A 14518-nucleotide genomic window follows, 5' to 3' on the forward strand; every position below is an offset into this window, starting at 1 on the left:
ATGAGTGTATTAGGGATATCTACTCTTACTGAGACAATACAAAACTAAGAGTACCAAATTTAGAATCTGAAGCCTGAGCCTTTGGCTCAAAGTGACTACTTGTACATACACCTTCCATTACTGGCCATCCATTATTTTACAAAAAAGTTAAATTTCAAATGAATCTCTGCAATCCTGTAAAAACTAAGTACACCATTCCTGCTTCCACAGGAATGAATAGGGTTCTGTAAATAGCAGACAGGTGCTGCTAATTAAAGCACTTGATTAATTGATCATCAGCAACTGTGAGGAGTACTATGAAAGCAGAAGTTTTAACTGTTGCCTGGTCTGGAGCATTCAGGTGTGTGTTAACACACAGTCTTCCAAGGAGTGAACGCCCCAGATAAAATTCAACCCAAGGTCAGACTGTGCAGTTCTTAGAGAAAAACAAGAGACCTAAGATCTACATCTCAGACTCTAGAGGCCTCAGCTAGCATGTTAAATGTTCAATTTCATGACAAGACAAAACAAGTGTGGCTTGTTTGGAAGGGTTGCCAGAAGAAATCCTCTTAGTCGTATTCTTAGCCATAACGGTGGAAATCAAGCACCTCATATCAGATGTGAAGCAAGGTGGTGGAGGGGTAATAATTTGGGATTTTTCTTTTCTTTTCTTTTCTTTTTTTGCAACCACAGGGCCTGGGCACCTTTCAGTCATTGAGTCCACCATGAGCTCCTCTGTACACCAAAGTATTCTAGAGTCACACGTGAGCATGTGAGGCCATCTGTCTGACAGCTAAAACTTAGCTAAATCCCAAGCATAGCAGTTAATCTACAACAGAATGAACAGAAAAAGAAAAGAATCAAGGTTCAATGAAAGACCTCAACCTGACTGAGAGGCTCAAATGGGACTTTAAGAGAACAGTGCATACATGAATGCCCAAAAACCTCAATGAAGGGATGTAACGTTGTACAGAGTGGGCCAAAGTTCTTCCACAATACCATTAAAGACTGATAGTCATACAGAAAACCATTGCTTCAATATTGCTTTTTAAGTTGGCGCTACAAGTTACTGAATCATTGGGTGTACTTAGTTTTCCAGAAGACTGCATAGAATCTTTTATTGTCATTCCAATACACGAGGCAGGCGAAAAGGGAACAAAACGTAATGAGGTCCCAGTTAAACAGCATTAGAACAAGTAAAACAACTAAATCAGTATTACAATTAAATAAATTGAGCTAAATTTTATATCTAAAAATATTTATTCATTTTCCCCATTTTAATTTCAAACAGTTATTCAAATAAAACTTTATAGTTTTATAGAAAAACTTTATAGATGTATTGCAATTTTGATGGAAGTAGTAACAACTCACATGCGTCTGTGGCCAAGCAGGCCTTAAAAAAAGAAAACCTTTTATAGGGCCGTGTATCTACTGTACGTTAAAAGCAGCGTAAAATAAGATTACTCAAACAAACAAGAGTCTACAAAATTAAAGCTCTAGCTGGTTCGATCCCAGGAGGAGACACAAATCCCTGTGGGGTTGTGTCAGGAAGGGCATCCGGCGTAAAAATCTGCCAAATCAGACATGCGGCGCTACCCGCTGTGGTGACCCCTTGAGAACAAGGGAGCAGTCGAAAGTAGCTCTCTACTCGGGTACATTTATTTACAGTAGTTGCTCTGAAAAACTGACTGGTTCATTAATGTCGGGCATGAAATATCAGTTGTGCAGACGGCAGCTCTTCTCTGTTCATTGGGAGCACAAAGAATTCCCTTTGATGTTAACACTGACTCCGTTACCATTTGACGGATATATAAAATATTCACATTAACTTCAGAGGCTCGATGTTTGGCTGAAGCCATTTGCCAGTGACATGTTTTTCAGATCTTAGGTAAATAAATTCATGCGGGGTAGCATGAGTAATGCAGGTGAAGATGAGTGATGGGCACCAGCACATGTTTAAATGCACAGACTGTGATGAAACACCGGGTGTGAAGGGTAAGAGAGACGAATGAAAGCGTGCCTTTGTCTTTGGCTTGAGAACCCCTTTCAGAGTGAGCAATATGCCAGGAGTGTGATTGATTAAATCACGTTTACTGTGAAGTCAGCATTAACACCACCAGGAACTATACACTCCCAGCAGGCTTACAACTTGCACTTCTAATAGACTGTTGAGGTATGTTGGGGGGTTTTCAAGCTTCTAAATTTAGCAGCCAATTAGAGTGTGGCTAAATCACTCATTAAAATTTGCAATTTGCAATTTTACACGAAATAAACAAAACCATGAGAGTCTCAAGTGGAATTAGATGACATATCAACAGAAGGCACACTAAAAGGTCAACACTTTTAAAGCTTCAATTACAGTCAAATTGTTTATTTGCTTCCAGTTCTCCAGTGTTCACAGGCTGTAAGTTGCCAGTCATTCTTATTTGAGTGAAAGAAATTAAATCCAGGAAACAGCACAATGCAGTCTGCTAATAAAGGCGGATCCTGTTGACCACACGCTGGCCTGAGCGACAAACGCGCTGTTTGGTCTCTTGGTGGATTTCACAACTCATTTAAAGAGGTGTGAACACAAAAAGCTGAAAAGGCAAGACGCAATGCACACAAGAAATTACAGAGGAAGTCATTCTCCTCTGCGGCTCACTGCGTTTCAGGCTATAATTGTGAACAATGCGGAGACTTTTGATATTAGTAAAAAAGAAGCAACATTTCTTCTCAAAGGATACTTTGATGGTTGTTTGTAACTCTGTGGTCGCAGAAAGCTCAGGGCCAAAAAACAAAACCAGTAGACAAAGCAGCTGGTGGCTAGTATAGCTCTAAAAGCAAACTTATGATAAATAAAGGAACTTATTAGTTAAGGGAGGCCTATTTCTACGACCCTGAAGACACAAGAGGTCCTTCAAATGTCAGCAGTTGCATGGTGCACATGTGCATGTCTGCACTGCGGCTGTGCAGCCCAGATAAGAAAACAGTTACCATCTGTGTTGTAATGGAGCTCTAGTTTTAAATCACGTGTCAAATTGATGAAACACTTGTGAATGAGGAATAATTGGTGTGACGAGTACATCAGAATTTGTCCGCCGTCCTCCGCCGTTTTTTTTAAAGGTGTGTGTCATATTATGCATCTGCACACTGTCGCCCATTTGTCACAGAATCAAAGTGAGGTTAAAACTGCCTAATTGGACTGCAGAGGAAATCGAGTGTGTCGCGTCTGCCTTAAGCTGGACCAAATCAAGGATTTCTCTGTGACACTGTTGTGAACAATCGAAAACGGCCGTCCAATGACTGAAAACGCTCTGCTTGTTTCACACTGTACTCATTTGTTAGCCTTAAATTGTTTCACAAAAGTAGGTCCAATTCCTAAACAGAATGCAAACCCAATTATTTCAAGAAACTGAGCAAGGCTGGTGGATCCTTATAGATGAGTGGAAATATTTTGGCTTCTAGTGTCTAAGTTGGCTGGCAAAGAAAGCGGTTATTTTTAGCAGCATGTTTATGTAAGTGACTAACATGTTGTGGAATAATGAGGAGGCTCTCTGGGCCCTCGGTGGAGCTGCAGAGACGAGACTCTCAGAGCGGCAGAGGGTGATTGAAGGCAGCTAATGAGCAGGAGGGAAGAAAGAACATGGGGCAGAAATGACTTGGATAGTGAAGGCATAAAAATACAAAGGAAATAAGACAATTACCAATGGGAGGTCTCTGAAAGGCAGGAGTGAGAAGACAAGCAAACAGAGATGAAAATGGTGCTGAAAAATGTCATTGCAATAAGGCAGATAATTATCATGGTCAGGGGAAAAAGGAAAAAAAAGTACACTGGCATGAGAAAGCACTGTTTGATTTGACTGGCTCAAATTTTACCGCTAAAAGCCAAAGAATAAAAAAGAAAAAGAGTAGAGTACCAGTGAGCATCTCACTGCTGTGATTTATGAGCTCATTACTGCTTTCCGGCTAACACCCAAATTGTTTTATCTCCTCACTCATCAAAGCATTACGGCGAAATTTTCTACATTTGGTTTCGTAGTTAGCGCTCATTTTTATTTCTGTAGCAGTATGTTGAGCTCTGGTGCTATTTCAGGCGCAGGTCTATGACACAATAGACTTAAACGCAGTGACTCACCAAAAACACTGACAAACAAAACTACCCTCCTCTACCTAGATTTTGAAATCACCTCTCATTTTTCTTCAATAGCATATCCTTCACATCCTTTCATTTGCAGCCAATTTTCTCTCTCACACACAAACACACACACACACAGAACAAGCGCTCTAGTACATTGTCTGGTACCTCTTCTCAGGGGGCGGTTCCTGATTGGCTGGTGGCGGTGGTGCTGCCTGCGCTGTTTCCTGCAGGTCAGGGATATTGGCAAAGTCATCTTGCTCTGCCACACCAATGGCCAAAGCCAGGACCACCAGCTTTCCTTCACTGGCTCCCCATAAAAAAATAAAATAAAATAAAATAGATAGAAACAGAGGTAGAGAGACAGAGAGGCAAGGAAAAAGAGAACAGATGCAAAAGGTTCGAGCATAAAGAAAGGCGAGGTGCAGGGAGAGAGAGGAAAAAGGAGAGGTCATTTTAGGTGACAGCGAGGGCTGAAAATTCAGAGGCAGAGAAAACAACAACAGATCATACAAGAGCAAACAGCAGAAGCGGCGACGGAGAAAATGGTCATAAAAGAGGAACTCTGCAACTCCACATAAAACCCCACAAAGTAAGCGCACAGTCCAGGGAAGGATATTAAGAGGACACCTTAAAGTAAAAGGCCAAACTGATAAAAATCGAATGATTTCAATGGGAGCGGGTACAGGCCGTCGGACAGCAAATACATCAGGAAACTCTGGGTAATGATTGTTAATGGATGTGATATTCAGGAGTTTGCACATCAGCTTCCACGCATGTATAAGGTGTCTACAGGTGCGTGCACACACACACGTCACACAGGCAAAAAACACTACCCCCCCAACACACACACTGTCATTTATCTAGTGATTTAACCTGCCTCCTGCTTTTCCTCCACATTCACCTTTCCCACTGAACATGCGAGGCGTCTTTCTCCAGAGTTAAGATTTAATTAAGCCTCATTAAGAAGATCTGGACTAATTGTTTCTATTTGAGCGATACAGTATCTTGAGGTGCACGGTGTGTGTCGTTTTCTGGGTCACGGCTCTCTCACTGCTGCACTCTTCTCATTTCATCATCTCTACTGTGCTACAGATTCTCACCAAATCCCCCCCACCCTTTTTCGCCCTTTTTTTTTACCCCACCCCCCTCACCCACCATATCCCCCCTCACCCCTATCCTCTGCACTTAATTCTCTGACTCCTCATCACTGCCTCCTTCCTGTCATCCACACCCACGGTTCTATAGCTTAAGCCTCTCGCTGTGTTACAATATCTCGGCAAAGAAATATATGGGGCTGCCAAGCCACAGAGAGATATCACCCTAAACTTCACAATTTCATCTTTCTCGCATACCGTCGAAGGCTTTTACTGCAGGACTGTAAAGTCTGATTAATAATCTCCCTTTTATACACCAGTAGTTTAAAAACTTTTATGCCTAGTAACCCTTTTCAGATTAACATGAGTTCCTGACACCATCTGTCACACGTGTATTCATTTTTCCAGCAACTGTATTCATATTCCTTTTCATTGCAGTGATTTCAATTCATATATTCATTACTGCTGGCTAAATGTATCAGTTCCTTTTACTGCTATTTTTTTTTATTTCTATTTCTATAATAACTATTATTTTGTCTGCTTCAACCTCTCTGCCTTTTTTCCTGCTAGTTTTATATACACTCAGCTTAACCATTTTGCATTCTGGTGTTACAGCTCACTCAATATGAATATATTGAATATATTTAAATCAGTTATTCTAGATTATTCTATTCAGATCCACTGAGGTACCTCGTTATCTGGTGATACTCGCCTCTGATTGCTTTTGTAATTCACGATACACCGTGATAGCTCAAAGTGCCTTTGCTATATCTGTCATACTAGCTGATCTAACTTAGAGAACATTATTTAAGTTGCTTTACCTTGCTTACGTTTGCTGCAGAAGTCCAAGCCACTTTGCATCCCACCTCCTCCTAAATCCTCCTTTTTATACTTTGCCTGACTTAATGTCATGCTTGCTCAGTTCTGTATGGGGGTCTTGCTGCTAGTCTCGTACAAGTGGAAGGGCGGGGGCATCCTAGATGGAATTTATCATCCCAAATAAACACTCACTGACCACCTCATTAGGTACATCTGTTAAACTTCTCATAAACACAAATGTCTAATCAGCCAATCACGTGGCAGCAACCCCATCAGGCGTTTAGATATCATAGAGACCTCCTACTGAAAGCTCAAACCAAGCATCAGAATGGGGAAGAAGGTGACTTTTAATATTTCATAGTTGTTGGAGCCAGATGGGCTGGAAACTGCCAATCTACTGGGTTTTCCTACACAACCATCTCTAATGTTTATAGAGAATGATCTGAAAAACAGAAAAATCCAGTTAGTGTCTTAAAATGCCTTGTTGATGTCATGCGTAAAGGAGAATGGCCAGGCTGCTTTGAGCTGATTGGAAATCAAGCACAACTCAAATAACCAATTGTTTTATCTAAGGCGTGCAGAGGGCCCATAAAGCAGATGACCTCACAGCAGCAGAAGACCTCACCAGGCGCCACTCCTGTCAGCTAAAAACAGGAAACTCAGGCTACAATATTCACTTGGTAGGATCAGAATTTAAACAACATTCAGCATGGATCCATTCTGCCTTGTATCACTAACTCAGGCTGCTGGTGGTGTAAAAGTGTGGGGCATATTTTCTTGGCACACTTTGGGCCCCTTAGTACCAACTGAGTATTGTTTAACCACCCCAGGCTGCCTGAGTATTGTTGCTGATCATGTCCATCCCATTATTCTGAGGCTGTTTCCACCAAGTTGTGACAAAGCTCAGAACATCTCAAACTGGTTTTTTGAACATGACAATGAGTTCACTGTACTCCACAGTCACCAGATCTCAATCCGGTAGAGTATGTTTGGCATGCAGTGAAACTAGAGATTCACATCATGGATGAGCAGCCGACAAATCTGCATTCACCAAAATCTCTGAGGAATGTTTCTAGCATCTTGTTGAAACTATTCCAAGTGGAATTAAGACAGCTCTGAAGTCAAAACGAGGTCCAACCCAGTACTACCAACGTATACCTAATAAGGTGGCTCTGGATGTATTTTTCCAATAAAAATGTTCAGTATTTTAAAAGTTATTTTATAATCACATTTAAAAAAAAACGTTATTTCAATTATGACCAATCCAATCCAAGGTGTCTCTAATAAAGTGGCTAGCGAGTGTACAGTCTTCTTTTGTCTATAGTGGTTCTGATATAAATATTGCAGTCCAGGCATACAAAGCTAAGAGTCCCTGTCATAATATTTAAAACTATCAGCAGAATTAACCTGTACTCCTCATTGAGAACCACTGAATAATATAAAATGGTCTATGCAGTAATACTGTAGATACTGTAGGTATGATGTTTATTGGATCTCTCTACTCTCATCACTTTTAAGTACTGTATGGGCAATATTGTTAAAGCATTTTGCTTGAGCCATTGAGCACTGGGAAGGAGAGAGACCATTTAGAAAAGACATTATAGACACTGGGATAAACGATCGATTTAAAGCAACAAAAAAGCCATGTGGTCAAACGGCTCCAAAAGTCAACTATCTGTGTCAATGACATCAACGCATTCCTTCAGCAATGATTCATCAGGACAAGGATTCTGGCCAAGATTGAAATGAACCGGTTTGAACAATGGGTCACGTCTATTACCAGACCGCTCTGTCATCAACCATAGGAGGTGTTCCTGTTGCAGCAAAGTAGATACAACGACAATGACCTCAATCTCACATTAGCAACGATGAGTCCTATAGCTGACTATTACGAGCAATATTCTCAGTGACCTTGGTGCCTGCATGTGCTACGTTGCTGGTGCTCCGTTAGCTAGTGTTATACTGAAACACCAGAGAGGCTTTATAACATGGTTTTTTTTAAAAGAAGAAAGAAACAGATGATGAAAGGCTAGTGTAAAACTGATTCAGTCGACATTAAACACATGTTACTTTGGCAGTGTCCTTGCTCATCCCTTCATCACTCACCCCCCCCACCCCCCATCCCCCCACCCCCAAGTACCAATATGTTGTAGAGGAAATGGGCCCGGTGACATAAGATCAATGCTTCAGGGTTAACACAAATCTACACACAGCTCCTTAACCCCTGTTCTTATAGTGTTGCAGTGACATGTGGGCTGCGTGATGTACACGCAGTCCGCACACGTGAGCGGGCTGGCAGCACAACCAGCAGTTATACAGAGATGATGAAAGAAAAAGAAGGTGCCATTTTAGCTGCAAACACTCATGAAACATGGATTAGACCCACTGGTGTGTCTCCAAAACCAGATATTTAACAGCTATCCAAAGGGTGGCTCAGAAATAGCATGATCTAATTGGGTGAGAAGGAGTGAATGTAAAATATATTGTGACTTTTTTAATGAGACCAAATTCTGAATGTTCTGAACCAGCACCAGCAGCGCTGTCCTGTAACCACAATTGCAGCAGACAGGCTGAATGCCATCCAAACAGATGTTACTGTTTAGCAGAGCATGCAGCGTAAACATTTAACAATTTTGCCACAGAATGGGAGCGAAATGGCCTCCAATATGTCATACCTCCTTGCTATTTTTTCTTGCACATGGCATTCAGTCTAAATTTAGAATAATAGTTTTCTAACAAACTGCACAATAAAAAGCTTTTAATTTGTTACAACCGAGGGGTGAAATATTGTGCCTACATGATCAGAAGACTCATTATTCTAGGATTTTCAGGAGCCATATCGAGTTAGTATATGTACCCAATAAATAATATGTACTATGTATTTTTAGTATAAGTGGGTGGATGACTTGGTAAAGACATACACTGATCCGTGTCCTGCAGAGCCACATAGTATACATAACAGCAAAAAAAGAGAAAAGGTGCTATTTACATTCATAACTGTACCCCTTATTAGCATGATCAAGAGAGTTTTCATCCAAGCCAATTTCTTGTCTCCTCATCTGCATTAAGCTTCATTAGCATGATCAGCTCTAACATTGTCTGAATTTCCTTTGTAAATGTACATATAGAAAGAGAGACTATCTCCTTGTCAGCAGTCAGATTTACCACAAGTTGCAGTGAAAGCAATGATTAAACTCGACTCTGAAACTCACAGTTTCACACACACTTATACATACGCTTATATAGACGCGCACTGTACAAATTTTGACAGACAGAAGTAATATCCTTCCCTGGATATCAGATGCAGACTGAAAGAAAAAACCTGAAGGGAAAAGGCAGAGAACAATATTTCATAAAGGTAAAAGCAGATTAAATTATTACTTATTTACTGATGTATTAGAAGCAATTTTAGTCAATGGCACTAAGTCTTAAGCAGTAAAGAACACAAATGCACACAATAACTCTGAAAGACCTAGCGTATACTGTAATACACTTAGACAGAGGCCTGAGCAGAGTAACGCTAGTTTAAAGCATGAATGAAGAGTTATAGAGACTCACAGGAAGGACTTGACATCCAGCCCACGATTCCGGATCTGGTCCATCATGTAATCCCAGCTGCCCGGGTTGGCACGCGAGCGCCCTCCTGCTCCACCTCCCCTATAGCGAGACGCACCTGCCGCTGCTGCACCGCCCCGTGCACCCCGGGGACCACCTCGTGTACCTGCATCCCCACCCTCACCACTGCTGCCACCTCCCTCTCCTCTCCCAGCACCCCCGCCTCCCCCAGGCTGTCCAGGTGCAGTGTGTAATTGTCCCAAGCTCTGGGATGTGGTGGGGGGATGGCAGAGACCAGGGCCTGACGGGTGGATGAGAGGCTGCTGAAGGCTCTGCTGGCGCAGCAGCGTCCGAGGCCGGGCCGGCCCGGAGGGTAAGTGCTCCAAAGTGGAAGCATAGGATAAGACTGGATCCCCAAAGCTGGGAGGGCAGAGGAGCAGGGAGGAAAGAGAGCGTGAAGAAGGCCACGGCCGGCACAGAATAGGATGATGACGAGGGGCACAGGAGTCAGAGGTAGAAGAGGAATGAGAAGATTTAGAAGAGGAGCCGTGGCAGGAGGTGAGTTGGTCAGGAGTGGTGATGTCAGGTGATGAGATGAAGAAGAAAAGCAAAGAATCATCAGGGATGAGACAAGGTGGCACAGGGCAGTAGGGAGGCACAGCAGGAGAAGTCAGGTTGACATCAGGGTAAATACAGGAAAGTTCATCCAAACAGGAAGTTGATGATGGACGGATGGAGGACGAGGAAGGCGGAAGAGTGGTATTAGAGGACAAAGAGGAAGAGGGAGGAGTGTTGGGAGGTGGAGACAGGAGGAGGAGGAGAGAGAAAGAGAGCAACGTGAGGCAGCAGCAGTAACAGCAGTAGCAGAAATAGCAGTAGAAGGTGCAGCCTGAGTGATCGCTGTGTGCTGTGTACTGCTCATGGGGCTGCGCCGGGCAGCAGTGTGTAGACTGTGAGGTAGTCTTGTGCGTCTGAGTCAGACGTGTGTGCACCCTGTACGTCCGCGAGGTTTGAGCGTGCTGTTTGCATGAGGGTGTGTTTCGTGGTGCCAGCGGTCGGATGTGCACTGTCCGCACGGGCGTGGAACGGCTCTGTGCCACGTGACCGCGTCGAGACGGGTGGGTCGTGGCTTTGCAGCTTCCTGGCCTCGTCGGCGAGGGTTTTTTGGTCTGATGAGAGATCACCATTTCCTCTACTCGTCAGTCAACTTTTTCCCATCCCTGACAGACTCTCCTCCTTTCTCTCTAAGTCTTTTTCGTCTTTTAAATATGCGGCGCACCTCTAGAGACATCCGAACAGCCAACCAAGTTCTACAGCACGACTCCCTCCCTCTGCCAGCCTCTCATTTTTCACTCCGCCCCTTAATAAATGCTGTTTAATTGGCTCACTGCCTTTCCTAAAATGTCACAAACAACATAAAGATGTGTCACACATCATATGATCGTATTTGCATGAGTAGGTTATACATACTTCGTTGCTACTGTATATTTTGTCGGTTCTATTGTCACAAACATGTCATCATCTTTTTTTTCTAGTTTCTTCTACTCCCTAAATATATCCTCCTCTTTCTCAGATCGCTGTGGAACCCAGACTACCAGAATTAGGTCATGAAAGAGCTATTCACATCAGTTAGGGGCAGTTTACTCCGCATTGCATTACTTCACCTAACACAGTTTTGCATAAAGCTTTTAGCATGACACACATCACATTTAACAGTCACGAATAAAAGGATAAAAAGGTCAGTGAAAGGTGTTGCAAGAGTTCAATGTTTTGAGGGCGGAACAAGGGAAAAAATAAAAGAGAGAACATGTAGAGTGGCTTTAGATGGTAAGAGGAAAAAGGGAGAGGGAGATGGCAACGAAAAGAGAAGAGGGTGACGATGGAGGAGAAAATGGGGTGCGAGACACAAACACAAGAGACATAGACACTTACAGCGGCCTGAAAATAGAATCCAATTATAGACAGGGGCAAAATGAAAGATGAGAAGAGGAGAGAAGGAGGGAACGAGGAGTGAGGAAGTGATGAGCGTAAATGTGTTGTGGAGGAAGAAGTCCCACACATGGAGTGCCAAAGGGAGGTGCAAAAATCACAAAGTACCAAAAGTTAGCTGCGTCTTTTGCAGCACACTGAATATAGACCCCCAGTGATGTCATGCGTCATGGCTGGTGGGTACAGACAGTCAGTGACCAACACACAGTTCGTCTTTCAGCCTAAATTTTAATTAAAGGGAGGTGAGGGTGGGGGGGGCTGCCAGCGTGTGGTGCATTATTTCAGTTAGTGTGCGAAAATGAGACTATTTCTGTGCACAAAGCTGTACTGTGCAGCCGTTCTGCATGTGTCAGCTGGAGGCCTGAGTCAGTGTGATACAGCTCGAGGAACTATTGTTATCTTCTCATGATGAGGTTTACATTCCCTAGCACTCACACCTTGCGCTGTGCCCACACGCTTACATCACGCTGTCATCGAAGCTGCACCTTCCTCCCCTGCTGAACTTGACCTCGCTCTCCCTGTTTCTATTTTGAATGGATTCATTCAAGGCGTGAACTTGTAAGAATAAATATCGTGCCGTGGAAAGGTGTTTATTCTGCTGCACGGCAACTGAAATGTTTGCTTTTTCGGCTCGGGTTCCAAACTCACTTGCTGGGTCTCAGTCCTCCAGACTGCATGTGGCCCTGGACGGTCTGCCACCTCCCGGCCTTCACTCCCTCTGTCACCATGCTCTTCACGCTGTCACTGCGATAAGGACCCCCCCCAGTATCCCCATGGCCAGTTGCCGCCCCCTTCTGACCCCCTGACACTGCCCCACTAAGAGAAAGAGACAGGGTGCAAAGGGATCCCATGGCAGACAGAGGGTATAGAGGGAGGAGAATAACGACAGGCAGAGGAGAAAAAGACCAAAGAGTGTGAGAGAGAGACACAGACACACAAACACACACACACACACACGCACACACACACACACACACACACACACACACACACACACACACACACACACAGGGAAATAGATTGAGCAACCACAGGGCTGAGGTGGTGAGACAGATCAGTAGACTGTGTGAAGGGGCAGGCCTATTTTCCAGGCCAAGTGAGAGGCAGGTGGATAAAAAAGGTTTGGAACCTATTGAGGAGAAAAGCAGGGAATGGGGCAAGGAGAACAGAATGAAGGAGGAGGAGGACGAGGACGAGGGGGAGGAGGAGAGGAATTTACTGGGAGCCTGTGGAGGATGGAAAACCAGCAAAAAGTCCCAGCTTTGGGCCTGGAGGACCAAAACTCTAACTGGCAGCAACAGTGTGCAGACACTAGTCATTGAGTTGAGATGTGCTACTTTTTATGGCATTATATTCACTGCAGCAGCTTAGAGGATGAGTTCTGTTTGTGTGTTTCATCCGAAGCTGTTAAGTGCATCTGGTCCTGATCTCAATGTCTCATATTTCATTTAGAGTATGTAACATTACTCAGAAATTAGTGAAATTCTTGAAACTCCACAGTCGAAATTACCGGGAGGGCAATCAGATGACAATGGCTACAGATACTGTGATTAATCAGTGTGTTCATATTAAGGCATGTCATGCCTACAGTGAAAGCGTTGACGATCAAAAATAAAGAACATTAGTGCCCTCTGGTGACATGACTACATTTCATTAATATGCAAGGTCCTCCTGCTCTTAAAGACAAAATATATGAGGTAATGAAAACACAGTGAGTCCACGTGGGTACAGGAGGTGCGAAACTTGCACCGTGCCCGTTTAAAGGTCACCTTTCACATGAAACTCTGACCAATTGACCTGACAGCGCTGGTGGATAAGTCATCAATCACAACAACAACATAGATGACACTGCTGGAGCAACGGTCAACACAGGAGACATGAGCCTCATTTATCGTACTGAGCACAAGGGTGACGCCTTTACTTTTCATTAACAGGAGGAAAACATCAATAAGTGGGGCTATGAATCAGAGTATTCACAGATGTATAAAGCTTTTAGACATCAATCCTGTTTCTGACTGAACTACAGTGAAAGCTTAAGAGATTTAAAAAAGAAGTAAAGCCGCATATTATTTGGCCGTTTTTTAAAGCCACCAGATAGATAAAATATTGAGTCTAATTAAAGTCACTCCCTAAGCTTGACTTCATAAATTTGAAAGATATCAACAGACTACAGCCACTTTTCTAAGATATTATGGTGGCTGCTGACTGCTCCTGACAAAAAATGTATAGTTTTATTTTTTTTAAATGATAGAATTGAACTTCAAATCCAATAAATCCTTAAACACTGAGAGCGATCCTGCTGGATAGGAAACCTGTTTGATAAATGAAGCTCAGCGTCATTACAGAGATTGAAAGCTGCTGATCTCAAGAGAGTTTCAAACAGGAAATGATTTCCCAGCTGTCTGTTGGCTTTAGAGGCATATTATTGGTTGATGTCACAAGGTCAACCCATCTCTCCTTGGGAGAAATAAGTTCATAATTTATTCAGCTTCTAATTGAGTGTTTGCTTTTGATTTTAAACTGGCTCACACGTTATTGAAAACAGCCTATTTAACCATTACTGAAGTCAAAAGTTCATCTGTTTATGTTCCGTGAAAGCAAGTCCAGCTGAAAAGACAAGGGCAATCAAGAAAAACCTTTAAAAGATATTTTGGGTTGAATTGAATTTGCGCTATACACTGTAAGTAAAATTGAAATGAACTGAAGGTGAACTTCTAAAGAAACGAAGATGAGGGTCTACCGTGTGGCAATTTGAGATCAGCAGCCATCATCTTAAGGCATTTTTCAGATGCAAATGCATATAGCCACTGTGTTCATAAACACATTGCTGCCTCCTTTCTCCAGGCATTTTTTTTAAAACACACACTCCTCAATGGCTAGGTCTGGTAAAGATGACCAGTTATTAAACACTTTATCAGACATATGCCAGGTAGCAGGGTGTCTAAACTGTGAGCTCTCTCAG

The 14518-nt window shown here is 43.0% G+C and overlaps 1 protein-coding gene across 6 annotated transcripts in view; it reads right to left on the minus strand.

Annotated features, from left to right (window-relative positions):
* Positions 1 to 14518, minus strand: part of syt7a (synaptotagmin VIIa) — a 93854-nt gene that overhangs the window by 25768 nt on the left and 53568 nt on the right. For 2 of the 6 annotated variants that reach the window (XM_084933582.1, XM_084933583.1), the window contains 3 exons: positions 12205 to 12372; positions 9571 to 9987; positions 4265 to 4402 (listed from right to left, as the gene is read on the minus strand). In XM_084933582.1, coding sequence (XP_084789708.1) covers positions 4265 to 4402; positions 9571 to 9987; positions 12205 to 12372 — 723 coding nt within the window. The other 4 variants (XR_014800669.1, XM_084933579.1, XM_084933584.1 and 1 more) reach the window with 3 other exon arrangements.

The sequence above is a fragment of the Perissodus microlepis genome, chromosome 7, assembly GCF_051167445.1.
Source record: "Perissodus microlepis isolate ML-2025 ecotype Zambia chromosome 7, ASM5116744v1, whole genome shotgun sequence".
NCBI classification, from domain to species: Eukaryota; Metazoa; Chordata; class Actinopteri; order Cichliformes; family Cichlidae; genus Perissodus; species Perissodus microlepis.